A 23,352-nucleotide genomic window follows, 5' to 3' on the forward strand; every position below is an offset into this window, starting at 1 on the left:
TAAAGGCCATCCCTAGAAAATAGTAGTATATAGTCATTAAAATTTATTGTGGGGGCCGGGCATGGTGCCTCACCCCTGTTATCCCAGCACTTTGGGAGTCTGAGGTGGGTGAATTGCCTGAGTTCAGGAGTTCGAGACCAGCCTGGCCAATATGGTGAAACCCCATCTCTACTAAAAATACAAAAATTAACCGGGCATGGTTGCCCACCTGTAGTTCCAGCTACTTGGGAGGCTGAGGCAGGAGAATCACTTCAATCTGAGAGGTGGAGGTTACAGTGAGCTGAGATTGCACCACTGCGCTGCAGCCTGGGCAACAGAGTGAGACCCCGTCTCAAAAAAAAAAAAAATCATTGTGGGGCTGGGCATGATGGCTCACACCTGTTATCCCAGCACTTTGGGAGGCTGAGATGGAAGGATTGCTTGAGCCCAGAAATTCAGGACCAGCCTGGGAAGCACAGGGAGACCCTGTCTCTACAAAAAATTTGAAAATTACCTGGACATGGTTTCGTGTGCCTGTAGCCCAGCTACTTGGGAGGCTGAGGTGGGAGCATTGCTTGAGCCTGGCAGGTTGAGGCTGCAGTGAGCTGTGATCCTGCCATGAACTTCACAAAGCCAGACCCTGTGTCAAAAAGAACAAAAAAATCGGCTGTGTGTGGTGGCTCATGCCTGTAATCTCCGCACTTTGGGAGGCTGAAGTGGGCGGATCACAAGGTCAGGAGATAGAGACCATCCTGGCTAACACGGTGAAACCCTGTCCCTACTAAAAACACAAAAAATTAGCCGGGCATAGTGGCATGCATCTGTAGTCCTAGCTACTCAAGGTGCTGAGGCAGGAGAATTGCTTGAACCCGGGAGGCGGAGGTTGCAGTGAGCCTAGATCGCCCCACTGCACTCCAACCTGGGTGACAGAGCGAGACTCCATCTCAAAAAAAAAAAAATTGCGGAAAAATATTTAATATGACCATGTTCACAGTATATTGATGGAAATAAGCAGACCATGATTTCATTATGTCTGATTTGATACTTTTTTTAAAAAACAGCTTTTTTAAACAAAAACATTATGATGCTACTTTTGTAAAAAATGTATATGTGTATAAGTAGATAGGAAAAAGATTGTCTAGACATACATCAACATAGTAATAGTGACTTTTTTTGGATGATTGGATGAGTCATGGAAGATTTTATTTTTTTCTCCATTCTTTCTGGTGTTCCAGGGTTTTGGCGTTGAAGTACTTTTGTACTTAGAGGAATTTTATAAAAAACAAAAGTTTCCTTTGAGGGATACTTTGCATCTGGACTATTATCTCTTACCCTCATCATTCCTGAGGACAAAGAGAAAATACCTGTGAGGAAGTATTTACATTTGTTACAGTGGTGCTGGGCTGAGTTTGTGTGGACCCTGGACTCCCAGCTGTCCACACAGTTATAAAGAGTAATTAAAAGCTCCCTGAACAACAGGTCCCTTATCAGCCTTAAACCTTATTGTTCAGATACATTGGCTTTTATTCATAGTCTTACTAATCAGCTGGGGACAAAAAAGACCCATTGAACCATTAGCCCTCAGCCCGAGATGGGAAGCGCATGATGGTACAATGGCCGTGGTTCAGACTCAGATGTTATGCTATGTTTTGAATTCAGTCCAGGTTCCTAGGAGGAAAACACCCATCAAATTATGTTGGCTTTAGAGCAATCTCAGTCAACAGATGACATCACCGACTTTTCCTTCCCTGCTGGACTTTATTTGGAGGGGATGCAAGAATTGTGCAACCTTGGAATAAACAGAATAGAGACCCGACTCCTCACGCATTGTGTTTCTGAGTTTAGTTTCAATCCAACAGCGGATCTGTTTTTTTTACTCCATGTAATGGGACTGTTGCCGCAGCTTTTGTACAAGGGTGGAGCGGGTGTCCATTTGCTCATGAGCATCCTGTGTACACGCTAGTTTTTATTTGAACAAGGTGCTCTTGTCTTTATTATGTATTCTCTGCCCATAAATGATGTCTTGAAATAGAGGGGTGGGCATTACCTCATTTATTTCAATCCATGTTTGTACAGAAGGATTTTTGTAATCAAATCATGGGGTTTGTGTGTAGAACTCAGTAAGAAGTAATCATGACCCTGTCTGTTCATTTGCTCATTGTTCTTTCCTGTTATTAACAATGGCTTTGGGGCTTTTGGGGAGCATTTAGTTCTGCACGTTGTGTATTTAAGTATGTGTTCTTCTGTGGGGGCTGCAAGTCCTTAAGTTATAGTCGGATTCCCTTCCCAGCAAGGAACCAACAGGAAGGAAAACGAAGTCAAACCCAGTCTTTGCACGTGGAAGCTTGTGGGGTGACTGTTATTTTTTTGTGATGTTCTGTACAGCCCTGTAATCTCTTATTTTTGGCAAGCCAATTCTGAATCTGTGGTCCCGTAGCCCCAGGCAACCAAAAGCTGAAACAAACAGAGGAAGTGTCATTATTCACATGTTTCTCTGGCCACCTCATCGGGCTGGACGCTGCCGGCTGCCACCCCTCGCTGAGCTGGAGCTCCCCAGAGTGCAGCCTGGCCAGGCAGGGATTGTTGACCCTGGCCCCCGTAGGAAGCACCTTTGGCTTGTACCCTGGCCCGCAGGGTCCCTGCCACTCATTACTTCTCTGCACTCTTTCTGTAATTTGTTCATCGTCTGGAATTTATTTCTGGCAGACTTTGTGGTCAAAACTGGGAAGTGTCTGTTTCCTTAAAACAGCCTTTCCTCAAACCCAGGAAGTGAAGTAGGGAGCTATCCTTCCTCACCTCCTCCCTGTCACACGCACATGGGCATACACACACGTACACACTCACCTATGTGCACACACACAGACACACACACGAGAAAGGGACGGGGAGAGTTAGGGTGTCCACCTCAGCCTGGGCTCCTGGTATCCTTAAGGGTTTTGGAAGAAGAGTTTCAGTTTTTCAAAGCCTGCTGGAGATATAACTGTCGTGATGTTTCATGGGATCCACAAGGGCTTGTAGCATCAGGTTTCTTTCCTTTTAAGTGGGGTGACATGAAGTCTATTAATGAGGGATCATTTTTGTTATCTGCTCTGATAGGTAGTTTTAGTTGCATTTGATTTTTGATAGAATGAGAAGTGAATTGATTAGTTCCTGATACATTCTGTTGGATACAGTCCATTTGATAGGAAGGTTGTTTACATCACAGTGTCCCGTATTTGGGGGCTGCCCTGGGATGTGAAAGGTCTGTGTTTATGTCTGTTGACAGAGGGTCTCTATGCTTCTTCCTTTTCTAGCATTTACTCTTATTTTACAATTAGTGCCTGCTTGCTGTGTGAACAGGACAGATTTGTCTTGTTTGGGTCGTATGCAGTTTCATGCAGAAGACTTAGCTAGATGAGTGACTCAAAGTTCCATGCCCGGGGCCCTCTGCCCTCCTTCCCTCAATCATGCCTTTATCCAGTCCCTTCCCACGCCCTTTTTTTCCTCATTGGAATCCTCTGTCCTAGCCTATCCCCTGATATAGAAGGGTGTATCTTGTCTCCCTACAACAGCACTAGAAGGTGCTAGAACACTTGGAGAATACTAGTTCTGTACCAGGGATTATGTTCAGCAGGTTTATCTCCTCAAGGCACCCCTAAAGTATGTTTTTACTATTTAACACACGATTTTGTAGGCCCTACTGTTGTTAGCTGTTCGTAGATACTATTTCAGAACAATGCTGTGAGTAGCTACTATTATTAGGTCCATTTCACAGATAAGAAACCTGAGGCCCTGACAGGGTAAGGAGTCCTAAGGTTCTGTAGCTAGCCATGGTAGAGCTGGGGTGTAAACTCAGGCTTTCTGACTCCAAAGTTCATATTTTTAATCCCTATACAGTGAAGTAGGCACTGTTGCTATTTCTATTTTGCAGATGGGGAAACTGAGGCACCGAGGAGTACTTTGCCCAGGGTCCTAGCACTAGTCAGTGGTAGAGCCAGGATTCCACCCAGACAGGTGAGCTCTGGAGCCAAAGCCCTGAGCATCTATGGTAGATTCCTCATGGCTTTCTGTCCTGTCCTTGTTCCCAGAAAGTTCCCAGGGGACAGTTACGGAATCACTGGGTGCTTGCTGTTCTCACACACACAGTTTCTACTGGCTCTCTAGCATTTCTTTCATTAGTGAGAGAATGTTTCAGCCCAGCTTTTCAGATGGTGGAGTTGAGGCCCCCTTGTCTGAGCTGGGTATTTGAGAGCCAGCAGGCTTGAGGGCCTATGAGGTCTCTGGAGAACACGGTGGTGGTGGGGCCAGGAGAAGTCACTTCTTGGGACTTTGGAAGGCCTAGAGGAATTCCAGAAATGAAACACCACACACTTACTGGAAGCCAAGTTCGTGTTTCTCCCACTGGTGGAAGGGATATGAGGTGCTGTAAACGTGGCCTTTTTTCAGACGCAGAATGCCTGTCTAATTACAGGAAACAGAGATGTCGCCCCACACTGAGCCAAGGATTTCAACATCTCTTGGAGAAATTCTGCACGGACCTGAAGTTTGAAGCTTTGCATTGTAACCAAGTTGGCTCTCCTTGCCTTCTCCCCAGGCCATGATTTCGTCATCCTGCTTTACGGATGGCATTTCCTATTAAGTGTCTGTCTGTGAACATAAACATGGAGCTGAGACAAAGCACAGCTTCTCCCTGGACCCGGAAGGAGGGACTCAGGCGCCTGGGGCTGGGGCCTGACTCCAGAGCTGCTGCTGCTGCCTGGCCTGGTTGGGGGGTGCCTAGCCTAACAAGGCAGCCTGGGCTGGGAATCGCTTAGGCCTCAGGTTGATGAAGCTGGGAGAAGGGTTGAGAGGGCACCAGACCTAAGATGGTGGCCAGAGCCATTTAATCATGTGGTTGTAAAATTGTCAGTAACTTCTTTGTATGGCTAGTTGATCTGATCTCTCATGTAGGACTCAGTCCCCCAGTTGGATCTTGGAAGGTAGCCATTTATTTGAAACAGACAGCCTGGTAGAGTGAAAAGAGCTTTGTGTTTTACCCCCTCAGATAGTAAGCAAAGAAAATGGAAAAAGCAGCGCTGTCTGGGGTGACATCCTGATGCATTGCTGGTGACAGAGTGAAGAGGTGACACATTTGGAACATAATGTGGCCGTCTGTATGAAGAACCATAGTTCATCCAGTCATCCCAACCCCAGGACTCTATAGAGAAAACCGTTTAAAATAGGGGGAAAGTTATTTGCATGAATATGTTCATAAGAACATTATGTATAATAGAGGAAATTTGGAAGAAATCTATAGGTTCTTCCACAGGGAAATGGTTAAGGAAATGATGGTAGATTCTCCGCAAGAATGGCTCCCATTAAAAATTGAATTAGGAAGACTAAGATAATGTGGCATTAAGAAGAAAAACTCCGTGATTAAAAATGAGCATGGGCCAGATGTGGTGGCTCATGCCTGTAATCCCAGCACTTTGGGAGGCCGAGGCGGGTGGATCGCTTGGGCTCATTGTCTGATGCCCTGAATTGGCTTTTTCTCATGCATATTGGGTTAAGGTCATAAGTTACCCATTGCATGTGTTTCCAGTGACAGAAAAGGATTTAGGCATGGATCGTTGAGGTGACTGCTATGCATAGAAATGCCTAGAAGGAGGCGGTGGTTTAAGCTGTAGAAGGAGGCAGGTTCCAAGTGCTCCCAGTTTGGGGTTTGAGCTCCTGCATTCTGTCTGCACAGTAGCAGGCAAGTCCCGTGGCCCCCAGGCTCTGCATCTGTGATGTAAGGATTGTAAACCTGCCCTGCCTACCTTGTTTGAGTATCAGATGAGATAAGGTACGTGATAACACTTTGTGAATCACTTAAAAACACTGTATCTATGTGAGGTTGATATTATTGCTATCAAATAAATGTAAACTTGTAGGAAATTATAAAATGGTTCAACTGTTCCATTCCTGTTTTTGAAACTTTCTGAAGAGAGGTGGATATGTTTCCCTGAGGTGGGGAGCTAGGGGTGTGCCTGTGTTCATCCAGGAAAATGGGATGAAAAGCTCAAGATACATCTGCGACATCATCTTCAGAATGTGAAATTACAGTGGGTTTGGAATCTGGGCCTTCTCTCTGCCTGCTCCCTACCTCTCCTTCCCCACCCACAGTCTCCAGCTCTGACTCCTGGCCTCCCAGGGTCCTCTCCCAGCAGCCTGGAAGGAAGGGACATCCTCATTCCAGGGCCCAGGCCATGAGAAAGGAAGCAGTGGGCAGGGATGCAGGCTGCAGGTGTGGGTAGCTCCAGGTGCCCACTCTAGGCTTCAGGATGAGTGGCTCCCTTCGTGCAGTGGGTGCCCGTCCTGGCAGGTACAGTCGCCAGAGAGGCCCACCTGCTTCAGCTGCATACCACGGGGTTTTTCCTGAGACTAAAGAGGGTACTGCTCCTCACATCCATAGACCAGTGAGTGATGAGGAAGACTGAATGCCAAGGGACGGGAGGAAGGAGGTCAGGAGAAAGGGAGAAGGGCTGGCCAGGACGGAGGAGAGAGGAAACAACAGAGGAGAGGGGAGAGATCAGGAGCCCCATGCCTGCCGGCCGGGGAAGGCCCTGCTGTTGCGCTCTTCAGAAACCCAACTCGGGACATTTTGAATAAATGTTAGGAGCGTGAGTGGAATCTAATGAGTGGGACACACCTCCCAAGTGAGCATTGAATATGAGGGCGGGTGGGGCATGGTAGCTCATGCCTATAATCCCAGCACTTTGGGAGGCCAAGGTAGGAGGATCATTTGAGCCCAGGAGTTTGAGACCTGCCTGGGCAACGTGGGAGACACTTTCTCTACAAAAAATTAAAAATTTGCTGGGCATGGTGGCACGTGTCTGTGGTCCCAGCTACTCGGGAGGTTGAGGTGGGAGGATCGCTTGAGTCCTGGAGGTCAAGGCTGCAGTCAGCCAGATTGCACCACAGCGTTCCAGCTTGGGTGACAGAACGAGACCCTGTCTCAAAAAAATAAATAAAAAATAAAAAATGAAGAAAACGAGGGTGGAGGAAGAAGAGCCAGGGGAAGATTTTTCTGAGACATGGGAAGTAAATTGGCAAGATTGCTGTCTGGGAGCTGGACAGACAGGAAAGGAACAGAGCTAGGATGTGGCAGGGACGGGTTCCAGGCACCGGCAGGATGGGGGCCAGTGTACAGTGGGCCAAGAGGGAATGAGAGCGAGGAAGTGGGGTGTCAAGAACATTCAGCTCCCTCCATAGCTTGATGAGAAGAGAGGGGTGGGGACAGGCTAGGTAGCTGGAGGGCCCTTCAGGATCATTTTATCCGTATCCCTTTCATATCTTTTAGTGAGTTTTTGTTTTCCCTAACTGGACTGTTGGCATTTTAAGGGCACAGTTTATATCTTCTACCTCTTTGTTTCCTCCAAAACTGGCTGATCACCAGATCACTTAAAGGAGGTTGTTTGTTTTATAAGTGTTTTACCAGATCTTGCCTTAACACTTCCCCCAGAGTTAGTCATAATCATTCTAGCAGGGCTTCTAGATGCTGAACAATGACCGATGGCGCCACTTGATTTATATGAAGATGCTGGTTTAGTTTTAAAAGCAAACTTACGTTGAACAAAGTGTAGGAAAGAGAAAGGAGAGGGCTACTCAAGTGCCTGAAGGTCCGAGCAGTGAAGAACATGTTTCCATATGCCTGCCACCCTTAGGCTAAGGACACGGTTTTCCTATCTGTTTATTGAATTGGGTCACTTGCTTTAGTTATAATATATGAAGGGATAAGACTGAATTTCACTTCTCAATTAACTAGCCCTCTTGCTCTCTTTTAATCACACGTTCTGGGGTCAGATTCCAGCCCTGCCAGTCAGTGGCTGCACTGGCCAAGGCCACGTGGTTGACCACCATCCAGAGTTCTGCCAAGAGCCTTACCTGCAGGAGGCACGGGAGGTGTGGCTGTTGCGCAGCTTCTGTGGCCCAGGCCCTCTGCCTGGCACATTTTAAGTAATGTGAGCAGGTTACTTAATCTCACTCTCTGTTCAGCTGAAAACTAGGGCCAACCCTGGCTCAGAGCTCGGGAGGCTGTTGTGAGGATTAAATGAGAGAATCCATGGAAGATGCTTAGAGTCATACCAGACACATAAGAGGTGCTGAATAAATCAGAATGGTTTTTACTATTACTCTCACCTTTCAATGTTTATGACTTACAGTTAGTCATTTCATTGGCGTGTGCTAACCAAAGGTGGCCTGGCCCCTCCCCATCCATCAGGAGGGCTGGCGTTGAAAATCCAGGCACTGTGAGTCTACAGGGAGGACCGATGGGAGAGCTGGGTACTCCTGGGACTTCAGTGTCCAGTGGATGCTGGGGTTCTCGGGTTGGTGTATTGAGTCACATAGTTCCATGACTGAGTCCCTTGGAGGAAGAGACTAAAGTTGTCTAGAGGCAGGTGTGATGTTTGGTCTGTCCTGTGTGCACTGAGCACCTTCTGTATAACAGTACCCCTACTTGCTTCTTCCAGACAGAAGAAAACACGGATGGCAATTGGTCATATTTGAACAGTGCCTCTTACAGCTTGCAAACACCATTTATTGAACACTCATGAAAAATGCTGAGATGTATGTTATTTTTACTGTTTCATAGATGAAAAAACTTGGGCACAGACGTTCTAAATAGTTCCAGCTCTTAGGAAAATGCTTCTTTAGCATTGTGGGAGAAGCAGTATATTTGTACAAGGCAAGTAGTTCATTCTGTAAGGCGGCACATGCTTTGGAGGCACCTAAATACTACACGGTGTTTTATGCATGGGTGTTTTTCTTACAAAGGAACATAACTTTGTCTTCCTGGGGGTGTTTATCAAACCACATCTATGTAGCAGATGTTTTTCAAGCATTTTCCATATTCTCTCGTTTACAACACCCTGGAACCCTGAGTTAATTATTAGTCCCATTTCGTGGTTGAGGAATCTGAAGCTCTGAGAGTTTGAACTTCTTGTCTAAAGTCACATGGTGAGGAAGTGGTAGAACTGACCTGGACCCTGGGTATCTGGCTCTGGTCTTTCCAATAGTGCCTCTTCAGTGGGTACCCCTTAAATTCTCAAGGGCAGGTGCTTTCTCCTCCTTTTCTGCCCTTTTCTTCAGAGCAAAACCACGTTATCCTAACTACCAAGCACAAGTCACAAAGGCTCTTATCTCTCCTTCAACAAAAGCCATTCCCTGCCTGGTTGATGAGGTCACCTGGCATTTTGCAGGGCATTTTGCAGGGTAGATGCCAGCTCGGGAAAGCCACGTAGATAAGCCAGTGGGTGGCTTGTGTTACTGCCTCCCTGATGGTTTGCTTTTAATTCAAGTCGATTCATTTATCTGAGATGAAAAAGGGAGAGGCTGATGCACACACATTGAAAAGCAGGGAATGGTGCTGGAGAATGAGGCTGTGACTATTTGGAATAAGATCCTGGAGATGAGCAGTGCTGATAGAGTAAATATGCAGGGAGCAGGGGGAGGTGTGTGCACTGACAACAGGAGTTTTAGCATCTGGCCCTCCTTGCTTCAAGGGGCTGGCGGGTACCCGAGCAGGGGTTGGAGGGCTGAGTGATGGCTCCCCATCCTCCCTCTTCCCTCCTGCTCCACGGGTGTAACCTTGAGGTGGGATCGGAGGGCTGGGTGGAGGGCTCCCCATCCTCTCTCCTCCCTTGTGCTCCATGGGTATAACCCCAAGGTGGGATCACAGGCTGAGTGAAGCCTCCTCATCCTCCCTCCTCCCTCCTGCTCCACGTGTGTAACCGCAAGATGGGATCAGAGGGCAGGGTGGAGGGCTCCCCATCCTCTCTCCTCCCTCCTGCTCCACGTTCATAACCCCCAGCTGACTTACAGACTGTGGTACCTGCTCAACTGCTTCAATTCCAGAACTAGAACTGCAGGGAAGGTGTTTCTGACATCCCTGGTTTTAATTACAAAGGGCCCCTTGAGACCTTATCAGAAATACTGCCAGCCTAGCCCTTTAAAAACTCAGGATATTGGATTCTCTATCAATGTCGCGCCCTGGCTGTAATATTGTACTATAATTAGACAAGATGTTTCCTTTGGGGGAAACGGGGTGAAGGGTATGAAGGTTCTGTCTGTGTCATTTCTTAAAACTGCATGTGAGTCTACAGTGAGTTTTACAAAGAAAAAGTTCCAGCCTGGGCGGCATAGCGAGACCTATCATCTCTACTACTACTACTACTACTACTAATAATAATAATAATAAAATTAACCGGGTGTGGTGGCACACACCTGTGGTCCTAGCTACTTGGGAGGATGAGGTGGGAGGATCGCTTGAGCCCAAGAAGTCAGGACTGCAGTGAGCTGTGATTGCGCTACTGCACTCCAGCCTGGGCGCCAGAGCGAGACCCCTTCTCAAAAAAAGAAAAAGGATAAAAGAAAAATAATTTAAAAGTAGGGTCATTTAAATATGGCAAACTCCAAAGGGGTCTTCTATTTGAAGTTTTGGGGAGCAGCTTATTTACTTTGTGTCTCACACTTTGTTAATATCCAAAACACACAATAATAGGGAACCGCTTGGGGCAGGAGGGGAATGAAGCACTGATTCTTGCTGCAGCATGGATGAACCTTGACGACATGACACCATGACACCAAGTGAAAGCAGACAGACTCACAAGACTACATCTTATATGATTCCATTGATAGGAAATGTCCCGAATAAACAAATCTATGGAGACAGGAAGTAGATTGATGGTGGCCAGGGTTTGGGAGTAGCAGTGTTAGGAGGGAATGGGGAGTGACTGTAAGTGGGTACTAGGTTTCTTTTTTGAGTCATGTTCTAAAATTGGATTATTGCAATGGTTGTAAAGCTCTGTGACTAAACTAAAAGCCATTGGGTTATACCCTTTAAATGAGTGATTGCATAGCATGTGAATTATACCTCAATAAAACTGTTAAAAAAAACAGTAGGGTCCTTTGACAGTTTTAATAGAAGTCATAATAAGAGGAATAGTCCTTTTTCAGAGACTGCTTGTAACTTGCAAATTCAGGCCACTGTCCTGGGGCATGTTCTTGGCTCTCTCATAAACCAGATTCACAGGCCCACCACGCAGACCGTGAGGGTGTTTCCAGTCACTCATCCTGAGGGAAGGAAAACCTAGTGTGTGCCAGGCATTTTGCCAGGTGCTTTTACCTACACTTTATTATGTAAACTTTTTGCGGCACTGCATGGTATGTGGTTTTACGCCCTTTTTTTTTCTCAATAGACAGTCTTGATCTGTTGCCCAAGCTGAAGTGCAGTGGTGCAGTCATAGCTCAAACTTCATCTCAAACTCCTGGGCTCAAGCGATCTTCCCCACTTAGCCTCTCGAGTAGCTGTGACTACAGGCACATACCACCATGCCCGGGTAATTTTTTTTTTTTTTTTTGTAGAGTTGGGGTGTCACCATGTTACCCAGGCTGGTCTTGAACTCCTGGCCTCAAGCAATCTGCCCACCTCAGCCTCCCAAAGTGCTGGGATTACAGGTGTGAGTCACTGAACCCAGCTCATGCCTTTTAATAGATGAGTAAATGGAGGTTCCTGGCTGGGTGCGGTGGCTCATGCCTGTAATCCCAGCACTTTGGGAGGCCGAGGTTGGGGGGAACATCTGAGGTCAGGAATTTGAGACCAGCCTGGCCAACATGGTCAAAACCCATCTCTACTAAAAAAAAAAAAAAAAAAAAAAAAAAATTAGCCTGGCGTGGTGGCACGCGCCTGTGATCCCAGCTACTCAGAACGCTGAGGCAGGAGAATCACTTGAACCTGGGAGGCGGAGGTTGCAGTAAGCTGAGATAGTGCCACTGCACTCCAGCCTGGGCAACAAGAGTGAAACTTCGTCTCAAAAGAAAAAAAAAAGAAAAGAAAAAAGAAATGGAGGTTCCTAAAGGCTAAACCACAGTGAGGGAGTACTGCATCAAAAACTAGAATTTGGGGGCTCCTTGACCCCCAAACCCATTCTCTTTTCACTGCTGATATAGCCTGGTAGCCAAGACTGCCTGCCCTCTTACAAGGGCTGAAAGCTCAGGGAGGTCACCAGAGGAAAGGCCTGTGAGCTCTGTGCAAGTCATTTTCAGGCTTGTGTCCTCAGTGGGGACTCTGCTCCCTCCGGAAGTGAGTATGACATTCTGCCCTATTCCCTTGGAGCAGTTCTTCCCAGGAGAGCTTCAGTGGAAAGAGAACTGTGGGAAAACATGTGGAGGCTTTTCGTGGCACGTTTCTGAGTGTCACGAGCTCTTGAAGGAAGCATGTTTATTTCCCCGAAGTGCTCAGCTGTGTCTGGGTCCTGAGTTTTTCAAGGGTTTATAACCCCCAGAGCTGAATTTGGATATGCAAGGAAGCCATGGGATTGCAACCAGGGAACGTGCTATTTCTTGTAAGTGATGATGCTGTTGTGTAGTAAACAGGCCCCTCGTGGTAAATGGACAGGAGTGAATGGAGGTGGAGGGAGAAGTTTTGGGAAAAGATTTGCATTCAGTTAATGATGCTCAAGGTAGTTCAAGGCAGACTCAGTAGCTCCCGGGTTGCTTAGTAGAAATGCAGATTACTGGGTCCCATTCTGGACCTGCAGCATCAGAAACTCTGGGGTAACGTATGGGAACCTGTGTTTTGTTTTTATTTTTTTGAGACAGGGTCTTGCTGTGTTGCTCAGGCTGGTCTTGAACTCCTGGGCTCTAGCGATCCTCTTGCCTCAGCTTTCCAAAGTGCTGGGATTATAGGCATGAGCCACCACACCCGGCCAGAACCTGTGTTTTAATGAACACTGGAGATCATTACTGTGCACCCTGAAGTCTGAGGAGTCTAGCACCAGATGATCTGACGACACATCATTGGGATATGGAGTCATGGGTCCGGTCACCAGCCTGAAGTTGTCCTTGTCTGTCACCCTCCCCACTTTGTCTAAGGGTGAGTGGAACAGAGACAGAAAGTAGACTAGTGGTTGCCAGGGGCTGGGAGTAGCAGGCTAGGAGGGAGTGGGGAGTGACTGTAGGTGGGTACAGCCTTTCTTTTTTGGTGATGTTCTAAATCTAGATTGTGGTGATGGTTATAAGGCTTTAGATGGCTTGCTTGAGCCTTGCAATGGGAATGAGCGCCTTGGCCTAAGGAGAAGGGAAGAACATCTTGTGGAGGAAATGAGCTTTTATTTTTTTTGTTCAAGTGTTCTCCTGCCTCAGCCTCTTAGTGGTTATAGGACCTGCCACCACACCAGTAATTTTTGTTTTTTAGTAGAGAGGGTTTCTCAAACTCCTGGCCTCAAGTGATCTTTTGCCACCAGATATTAAAAAGTATCAGAAAGCTGCTCTCTATTTAGTACTGATTGAGATGAATGGAGCAAAATAGCCCAGGAACAGAACCTGGTATTGTCTCTCTGTAAAGTATGCGTGAATTTAAAACATTATTAGATATGTTATCTAGTAATAATAATGATAAAGTATTTTTTAAAGTCATCATAAATCAGTAGAAGGAAAGGATTATTCAGTAACTATGAGCATGTGGGTCTTAGTGTCACCAGTACTTATCCTTCTTCTTAGGAGGGATTTGTTTTTTTAATCTTAAAGGAAATAGATATGTTAAACATATCAGGCTTCCTTATTTACATTGGCTAGAGAGCCTGACTCTAAATTTAACCAATGTATAAGACTAAATGTCAAGTATTTATCTATACAAACACACACATATGTACACACATGCATCCACATATACATACATGTATTTTACATGCACATATACACATATAAATACACATGTACATACATACACATACATACATGCCTCATTCCTGATTTTAGTTTACCATTATTTTTCTTCCGCTTTATCTTGCATTACTCTTTCTGGTTTATCACATTTTCTTGTATTTTATGTATCTCTATAAACCACCTTTAAACTTTTTGGGGGAAGAAAGTGGACTATAAATAAAGAAATAGAATAAGGTATAATATATAGAAAAAAGGCAGTGAAAATACACCTAAATTTGAAAAGGTTGATTTTGGGGTGGTGGTGGTAATGGGATTATTAACTTTCCCTAAAATTTTCTGTATTTTTGAAATTTTCTACTCAAAGAATCATATCATCAGAAAAAAATTATTATTTCTGCTCATTCCCTTTGCTGGCCAGTGAAAGGAATGCATTTCCGTAAGTGAGGGTCTGGCAGAGCAGTGTTGAGGGGAGGGGTCTTTGCTGCAGCAAAAGCTGGTCCGGTTCCCAGGAGAGCCCCTCCTTTGCTGCTTGACCTGATTGCAAGTGGAATGTGAGAGCCGGAAGGAAACATTCCATCACTTATTTAGAGCATTCATTTGGCTCTTCCCTGATCTGGGCATTCAGTACCTGCTCGGAGGGAGTTTACGTTCTAGTCAGGGGTCAGACAGTAAATGAGTGAAACGGATTCAGAAACGATGCCACCCTGGGATGGTGACATATAGCCCCAGTGAGAAGGATGAGGAGATGCCCAAGTCAAGAGCGAGGGGAATGGGTTTCCAGAGAGAGAGGGCTGCTTGTGCACAGGCTTGGAGTTGCCCAGGGGTTGGGCAGGTCAAAGTGAAGAATGGCCGGGGGTGGCCATTGTGGGTGAGCAGGTGGGGGATGGAGAGTACCTTGGAGATATCAACTGGGACCGGATCTGACTGGCCAAGAGAAAGAGTTTGAATTGGACTCTAAGGATGGTAGACAGCTACTGAAGGATTTACTAAGGGGAATGGCAGTGTCTGATGAAAGGTTTAAGATCCTTCTAGCTGCTTCTGAAGGGTGATTTGTAGGAGGACAAGAGATGAAGCCAGGGGAGTGGGTAGGGGGATTCTGCCCAAACTGATAGCTACACAGTGATATTTTTATGGTTTTCTTTGTTTCTTTCTTTTCTTTTTTTTTTTTTTTGGGTGTTGATGAGGGGACATACCACTTAAGAAGAAAAGTTGGAATTATTTTGTCAAGTTTTCTATGTCAGCATTTTACTGATGGAATAAGCTTGCATTTAAACTGGACATCATTTTTGTTTTTATTAGATAACATTATCTGTATTACAGATACCAGATATGCGTGTATCCATTTAATTACATACACTAATACTTACAAAAAAGTAAATTTTGTCAAAAGAAAATTCAGCTTAGATGGCCATATTGTATGTGTGTGTGTGTATATATATGTGTGTGTGTGTATATATATATATGTATGTGTGTATATATATATATGTGTGTGTGTGTATATATATATATATATATATATATATTTTTTTTTTTTTTTGAGACAAGGCCTTGCTCTGTTGCCCTGGCTGGAGTGCAGCGGCACAGTCTTGGCTCACTGCAACTTCTGCCTCCCTGGCTCAAGCAATTCTCCTGCCTCAGCCTCCCAAGTAGCTGGGACTACAGGCATGCGCCACCATGGCCAGCTAATTTTTGTATTTTTAGTAGATACAGGGTTTCACCATGTTGGCCAGGCTGGTCTCAAACTCTTGATTCATGTGATCTGTCTGCCTTGGCCTCCCAAAGTGCAACGGCTATATTTCTGACATATACAAAGCCAAGCCCAGTTGATCAGAATTTAGCAGTATCTGCAAGATTTGATCCACTTCAGAAATCTGAGCTCTCTAGCATTACATGGACTGATGTTTTCTTAGCTCAGAACTGCTTACCTGAGTGTAGAAAATCTAATATTTAGGAAGAATGATTCATTGCTTTAAGTGTTCAGTCCTGGTTTTTATTTCTATTATTGCACAAGTTTGATTTGACCTTGGACAAATCATCTCAGTTTGTATTTTAGTGACTGTGTACAGAAGACAAGTAGTAATAGTCCTGGTAATCCTCCTGCCATCATGTTAACTGGGCGAGAGCTCTCCAAGACCTAGGGGAGATAATAGCAGGTGCAAAGTCCCTGTGGTGGGAGGCAACAGGTAGATATTTTAGGAGCTGAAAAATGGTCCGTGTAGCTGGAGAGCAGGGTACAAGGGAGAGATGGTCCAGGATCATGTTATAGAGGTAGGCCAGGATCACACTGGTCGGGATTTTGCAAACCTTACTGGGGACTTGAATCTTTATCTGAAGAGCAGGGGGAAGCCATTGGAGGATTTAAATCAGGGAATGACATAAGATTGATGGATATGCTGTCTCCTTTAATCCTCATAACAAATGTATGTGCTAGGTAATATTATCCCCATTTTAAAGCAGCACAGAAATTAGGGCAGTGGAGATTGAGGAGTTTACCCCAGGACACCATGCAGGTGAATGATGGAGCTAGGAAACCAGCTCAGGTCAGCTTGCATCCAAAGTCCTCAGTCTTCCAGATCAGCCTACCTCCATAGTAATATAACAATGACTGCAGTTTTAAAACACTTTGAACTCTTAAGATGAAAGATTTCCCTTAAATTACAAAGTGGTATTATGCCGCAGAAATGTGAGCGGTAATGAGAGAGCAGGTAATGCCCGGGAACTTTTGAAAGGCCCGGTCCATGTGGCTCTGCTCCAGCACCTTCAAGTTCCCTGCCGTCTGGCGGGGGGCATCTCATAAGCTGCTTTCAACACAGAGAAGGGTTTGGCTGCTCCCCAGCCATTTGACACTGCCATTGTCCATAAGGACTCATTGTCCGTGAAATGCACCCAATGCTTGAGCTTTCAGGGGTTTTGGGAAATCAGATCTGGGCAGTGCATGTGTGGTTTCGCTGGAGACATCATCCAATGCCAAGTTTCTGCTTTCTGCTTTCTCCCTCTTGGATAATCAGCTGGGTTACATGGATTCTTAGAAGCTGGTTGTAGAGATCACCATCTCGATTTTGAACCCAAGAAGCCTTATTCAGGGTTCAAGTGGGAAAATACCTGCTGGCCCATGGCCTTTGAGGCTCTTGGTGATGACAACATATGTCTGTTTCTTTCTAGTTGACCACGTTGTTCCTGAGCCTGGGACAAGCCTGCTCGCTGCCTTTGACCAGTGGAGGGAATGGGCCGACAGCAAGTCCTGCTGTGACTACTCTCTGCATGTGGACATCAGCGAGTGGCATAAGGGCATCCAGGAGGAGATGGAGGCGCTTGTGAAGGATCACGGTAGGTTGCACTGAGTCAATGCCCTCTGCAGATGTTTCCGCTTCAGTCCATCAACTGGCACAGCCCTGGGAAGAAAGTGATAATGCTTCCAGATCCCATTTGTGCCTCATGCCCATGCCTGCCCCTGGGAAGGAGAGAGGGCTTTGGGCCGCAGCTCATGCTGATTGGAGGTGGCCTTAGCCAGTGCAGTAACATAAGCCTTCATTGATGATAAGAGAAGATGAGGCTTACTGCTGGGACCTGTTCTTAGGTGACAGCTGCTCACAGCTTATTGGTTTGTGAGCACCGTGCTCTCTAGCCAGGGTGGGGAGTTGAGGCTGCCGAGAGAGAGATTTACCCTCAAAAGATAACAAATACATATCTCAGTGGATTTGGCAGTCTCAGGAGAGTGTTGGGCAGCCCCTTCCTACAAACCTGGATGGATCTAGGATAGATTTGAGGGCTACGAGACACTTCAAAACTGAGTGACAACCTGAGAGGGCTTTCCCTTTCCCTGGAATTATTTTGGAGAACAAATTTCCAGGGATTGGAAAGATTCACAGAGAGGCAGGAGGAATCTTTACCACCTCAAGGTGCCTCTGGGACTCTTGTCAACAAGAACCTCGGGGGTTTGCGGGGAAGAGCCAGTCCACATCGTCTTCCTGGGTCTCGTTGGGCTTGGCTAGAGACCAGATTAACTTCACTGGATCTTAGTGTTCAGGGAAACACCTATTGCTTTAGGGTTCTGGGACTTCCAGGCTCAGAAGCACCATGTGCTGTGAGTGACATGGCAAGAGGGAAATCTCTAGGTACTAGAATGATATAAAATGCCCCGGAATGAAAAGCAAGAGTCTTGGGTTTATTTCTCTGATCTTCCACAGGCTAACTGTGTGACCCTGGGTAAATTGCTGAAATTTTATGGGTCTCAGTTTTTTAAACATTTCTCATATTTGAGGGTCTTGGACTAGATGTCCTCTAAGATTCTTTCCAGCACAAAGCTTCCACATAAAAGAAAATAGGTAACCAACCTTTGACTTTTCTCACTTTTGAGCATGCAGAGACTCCAAGTGGTTTAGCGGTGGATACTTAGACTGAATCTGCTCCAAACCAGGCAGGAGGGTTACCATGGTAACTGTTGCCTGGCAACGGGAGAAGGGCCAGGATGTCCAGAGGCATTTAACTCAGGCAGCTCCCAGCACCCCCCAGGTGGCTTGAATTAAGCTCCAAGGCTGCGAGGTTGTCAGGACAATTGTTTAAAATTGTGATGAATGTTGGGCAGGGATGTTTGGTCTGGTGCCTAGGGAGGCAAGAACTCCAAGACGCCAGGATGAGAATTGCAACATCTGCTTGTTGAACTAATGGACCTTTTCTTACTTAAAAAATCATTTTCTTAAAAATCAGCATGGAAGGCAGTCTGTCTGCCAAAGAAAAGACATTTATCACAGTTCTTCATAGGCAGAAACTTCTAATTCATTTTCTTGTTACAGTCGCAACAGACTTGTTTGGTAGAGGCAGCTTAAAAAAATTAACTGTGGTAAAATAAATATAACATTAAAGTTACCATCTTAACCATTTTTAAGTGTGAGTGCAGTTCATTGTTTTAAAATACACTCATAATGTTGTTGCAACCGTCACCACCCTCCATCCACAGGACCCCAAAACTAAAACACTACACTCACTCATTAAACACTAACTCTCCACTCTCCTTCACCCCAGTCCCTGGCAACTGCTGTTGTACTTTCCGTCTGTGAAATTGACTTCTAGGGACCTCATACAAGTGGAATCATGTAGTATTTGTCCTTTTGCAACTGGCTTATTTCACTTACCATGATGTCCTTAAGGTTTCTCCATGTTGTAGCATGTGTCAGGGTGTCTTTCCTTTTTAAAGGCTGAATAATATTCCATTGTATGGATAGACCACATTTGGCTTATTCATTTATCAGTTAATGGAGGCTTGATTTTTGCTTCCACCTTTTGGCTATTGTGAATAATTCTGCTATGAACATGGATGTGCAAACACTGGCAACTTTTAATTTTGATATACTTGTAAACTTACAGGAAAATTATAAGAATACTAAAAAGCATCCTTGTGCATCTTCATCCCACATTCACTGGTTATTTTGTACTCTGCTTCCTTTACCATTCTGTGTCTCCATTTCTCTCCTTTCTCTTTCTCTGTACTGAAACACACACACACACACACACACACACACACACGTACACACACAGACAGTACTATCACTTTCTTATTCCCTTATTTGGTTATTTGGTTTATCTATTAAAAGTGCACCTCTCTATTTTGTCTATACTAGGGGTAAATTCCTTCCTCGTGTACATGGCTTTCAAAGATCGCTTCCAGCTAACGGATTGCCAGGTAAGCAATTTGGCTTTTCGGAAGAGGCACCCTGACATTTGGTACCTTCAGGCTGTGGCTGTGTGGGAAAGCAGTCTCCAATGTATGCATGTTTCCTAGCTTCCTGGGAAGTGGCTGGTGGATGCAGTTACTGATGTAATTGAGCCTCGAAAGAGAGTATGAACCCAGTGCCCTGGACCCCAGCACTGCCACTCCGCCACCCTGGATCTGAGGCTCTGCCCAGCACAGCGTGTGTGGGAGTGGCACTCAGAACCTCCTTAGCAAACCTAGTGCAGAGCCAGGTGTCATCCAAGAGCTTCTCACTCCTGGTCCACGTCCTGCTAAGTTGTACTGCCTCTGTTAATTTCTGAGGGGTCTTTCTCCATCAAATGTGGCCAGAAACATTGCCCTCGTCATGTCAAAAAAAGCCAGGCTAATAGAATCGCCTAGGTGTCCTGTTTCTCATCCCAGAAATGCTGCTGGCGGGGAGATGATTGTCCTTGTGAATAGGAAGATGGAAGTCCCTGTCTCTGATCCCACCCTTGTCTCTCTCTCAGATTTATGAAGTACTGAGTGTGATCCGGGATATTGGCGCCATAGCCCAAGTCCACGCAGAAAATGGTGACATCATTGCAGAGGTACAGGGCTTGCTTTTTCGTCATTTCTTCATCACCTGGAGGGTGAGAGCCAGGCTCAAGAAAGGGAGGCGACATCTGTAGCTTAACACCAAGGTGGAAAAGGAGAGGGACCTGGTGTTCCCTTGCTGGAGCTCTGCTCAGTCTCACCCATGACGTGAATGCCAGTGACACACGTGCCTCTCCGTGTGTGCCACAGAACATCTAAGTCAGTTACCATTGCAGAGAGAGGCCATTTCTCTCGGCGCTGTAACGCAGCTGCCTTGGGTGGGCTACAGGAACCCTCACCTCACACACAGGCATTTTACACCGTGGCTGAAGGTGGCAAATGCACCAGCCGTCAGCATCCCAGGGAACAGCTGAATGGGTTTTGGGAGCCTGTAACTGATCCATCCTGCTCAGGCGGGACTGGGAACAGGGCAGCGAACCCTTCTCTTCATGAGTTCTTGGGATGAGGGCAGAATGATCGGCAGTGGTAATTTTCCATCTTGCCCGGATAACTGCATGCCCGGGTCTCTGCCATCAGAGCTGTGCAAAATCCACTCTCCCTCACAGCCTGGCTTTCTCTAAACATTGCAGGAGCAGCAGAGGATCCTGGATCTGGGCATCACGGGCCCCGAGGGACATGTGCTGAGCCGACCCGAGGAGGTGACTGTCCACCAAGCGGAATGCGTGAATCGGTGTCCCCTGGGCACTGCGCAGAGCCGCAGGGAACCCACTTCCTGCTGTTGAGAAGGGGGCTTCTCTGATGCTGACTGTGGTCTTTCTGAGAAGCTGTGGGTCATATGTGTGTCTGTCTGTCTGTCTGTCTACATAGGCAAAGTGAAGTGTTAGATTGCTCCTGAGGGTAAGGTGGTATGGACTGTTTTGCCGGAAGATTCCTCTTTCTGTCTGTAATTCTTCAAGCCGTTGCTTGTATAGACACAAACAGTTCTTCGTTGGCATCCTGCAGCCTAGATTTTAGTGGTTCACAACTTATGGTTTCCAAGATCTTACCAAAATTCACCAAAACATAGTTGGAAGGATGGAAAATCTCTTCTAAATGCCTAGAAGGCATATGAGGAATTGTAAGTTTTTCCAAGGTAACCCTGCACAGTATATCACATGATACGCAGAGTCTGGTAGACAGAACCTTTTAAAATTGTAGAGGGAAGATTCAGAGCAGGGGCCTGTACTGGCTCAAAGGTGGAGGCTTACCGTCTTGGTGAGGTGTGCGAGTTCGAAGGGAGGGTGCACATGTCTTAGTTGAACCTGTGTTCATCAGTTAGAATTTGTGGCTGTGAAATACTTCTCAGAAGTTGGCTCCTTAATGACAGGCTGGATGTCGGGCTCTAGGGGCCCTGACTAGGGAGCAGCCTGCAGCTTTGAGTGAAGCGTGCAATGGGGAAATCTCCAGGGAACCACCAGGATTTCCCCTTTATGGGAGGAAGTGGCAGAAAAGGGACTGGCGTCGAGCAGGGGGGTCAGATCACCAAGGGCCTGAGTGGAGGCTGACAGTGAGGAGGCTCCAGAAGCCTGGGAGGGAGGAGCTTGGCAAGAGCTCCCTGCAGGGCTGTGGCCACTGAGTCACTGAGTTTCAGCACCATGCTGCCACCCTGAGTTCGGGATGTGGTCATGTTGGTGCCAGTTTGGGAGGGGAGCCGGTCCCTGTGATAAGGAAGTGGATTCAGGAGGGCTTGGGAGCGAAGGCACCATCTGTGTACTGCCTCGGGTGCAGGAGGGGGTGGTTGGGATACTTTCAGACTTGAGGGGAAGGGATGAGGCTGGAAGAGGAGAAAGGAGTCAAGACAGGCAGAAGGAGGAGAGTGGGAGCCACTCGGAATGCTTTGCACACAGCCAGGGTTCACGCTTTGTTTTGTCCTTCTTGCTGCAGACATATGCGCATATAGACACACATGTACACACAGACAAAGGCACACGCAGACAGATAGACACACAACAGACATAGACACACATGCATACACATAGCCACACACACAGACACATAGACACAGACACCTACACACACACACACACGCACACCCATAGACATACAGACACATAGACACACACACAGACACTGACACCTAGACACACACAGACACATAGACATACACAGACACATAGATACACACGCAGAGGCAGATACACAGAACTGCACGCTCCAACACACTTTCAGTACCATTTGAGGCCCTGAGGACATTTTCCTTTCCCCAGATGACAGGATGGAAGCCGTGACATTTTCAGGATTGCACGTTCCTGCTTCAGGCCAGGGATGCAGGCCCTTTTGTAGCTATCAACCTTCTCATGCGTGCTAAAAGCTGAAAGGGTGGCCTGGCGCCGGCCCGAGGATGAGGGAGGCAGGCAGGCCCCTGTGTCAGCTGAGGGAAGCCCCATGCTGAGACCGTGGCTGGTGGACAGTGATTCCAGGGGACAGCTTGCAGGCGAGAGCAGGCTAAGATCAGCCGACGATAAACATGCCTGAGGCTGATTTTATGCACATTTGTGTGCACACAGATCCACGTGCACACACTCACATTCACACACATATACATACACGTCCATAGGCACAGACATGCACGTGTACACACAGACACATTTTAGCATACACACATGTGCATAGGCACAGACACGCACATATGTGTTATACGCACGTATTTTCACATACACATATACACACGTGCAAGCAGAGACACATAGGTGTACACACACATTTTCGCACACACATGCACATATGTGCTTGCACACACCTGTGCAGGCACCATCCCACTTTTGCAGACACCTCAAGGGTTCCTTTCTGTGATTTCACTTCTCCCTCTAGGCCAGCTTCTGTGACTGCCCTCGCCAGATTCCCCAGGATCCACCTGTCGGGTGGTTTAAACCATGGCAGCAGCATAAGCCATGGTCGCTCTCAGCCCTGACCTCCCTGGAATTGGTCCTTTGTTCAGCCCTGAAACAGTCTTGGGATTGGGCCTTGGAAATGCAGAGTCCGGGAGAGGTGGAGGGCTGACACAGTTCTCCCGTGAGCCCTGTTCAAAGCTGCCTTCATTTAGTGTTCACGTGCGCTGGACACTGTGTTCCTGGCCCACATTTCAGTTTTGTAACTGTCCTGTGCAGGAGGTACAACAGCATCTCCTTCGCACAACTCCAGGTGATGCCATTCATGCAGGCTGCATGGCTGTATTCAGGGAGCACCATTTACATTCTACTCCTCATACGTGGTGGTACCAGAGCTGTGCTGCAGTGGGCTCCTTGGTTATCTCTCTTTATATGAGGACACTCCAGAAGCATGAAGTTAAGGGACTGCCCAGTTATCAAAACAGAGAGCTAGAAAGTGCAGGGTCCTGCCTGCTACCCCAACCCCTCCTGCAGTGTACACACACTCAGCTTAAAGCCACACCTGGGCCTGGGCTTTATTAGAAAGTTTCCTCCTGC

General features: G+C 46.6%; 1 protein-coding gene across 2 annotated transcripts in view; it reads left to right on the forward strand.

Moving 5' to 3' along the window:
* The window catches only part of DPYSL2 (dihydropyrimidinase like 2), a 122,890-nt gene that overhangs the window by 72,012 nt on the left and 27,526 nt on the right, over positions 1–23,352 (forward strand). For both annotated transcript variants that reach the window (XM_032144501.2, XM_032144502.2), the window contains exons 4-7: positions 16,807–16,971; positions 19,263–19,324; positions 19,861–19,941; positions 20,518–20,586. In XM_032144501.2, the coding sequence (XP_032000392.1) occupies positions 16,807–16,971; positions 19,263–19,324; positions 19,861–19,941; positions 20,518–20,586 (377 nt within the window). The remainder of the gene's footprint in view (positions 1–16,806; positions 16,972–19,262; positions 19,325–19,860; positions 19,942–20,517; positions 20,587–23,352) is intronic.

Source organism: Hylobates moloch, unplaced genomic scaffold (genome assembly GCF_009828535.3).
Source record: "Hylobates moloch isolate HMO894 unplaced genomic scaffold, HMol_V3 SCAFFOLD_22, whole genome shotgun sequence".
In the NCBI taxonomy this organism is placed as follows: Eukaryota; Metazoa; Chordata; class Mammalia; order Primates; family Hylobatidae; genus Hylobates; species Hylobates moloch.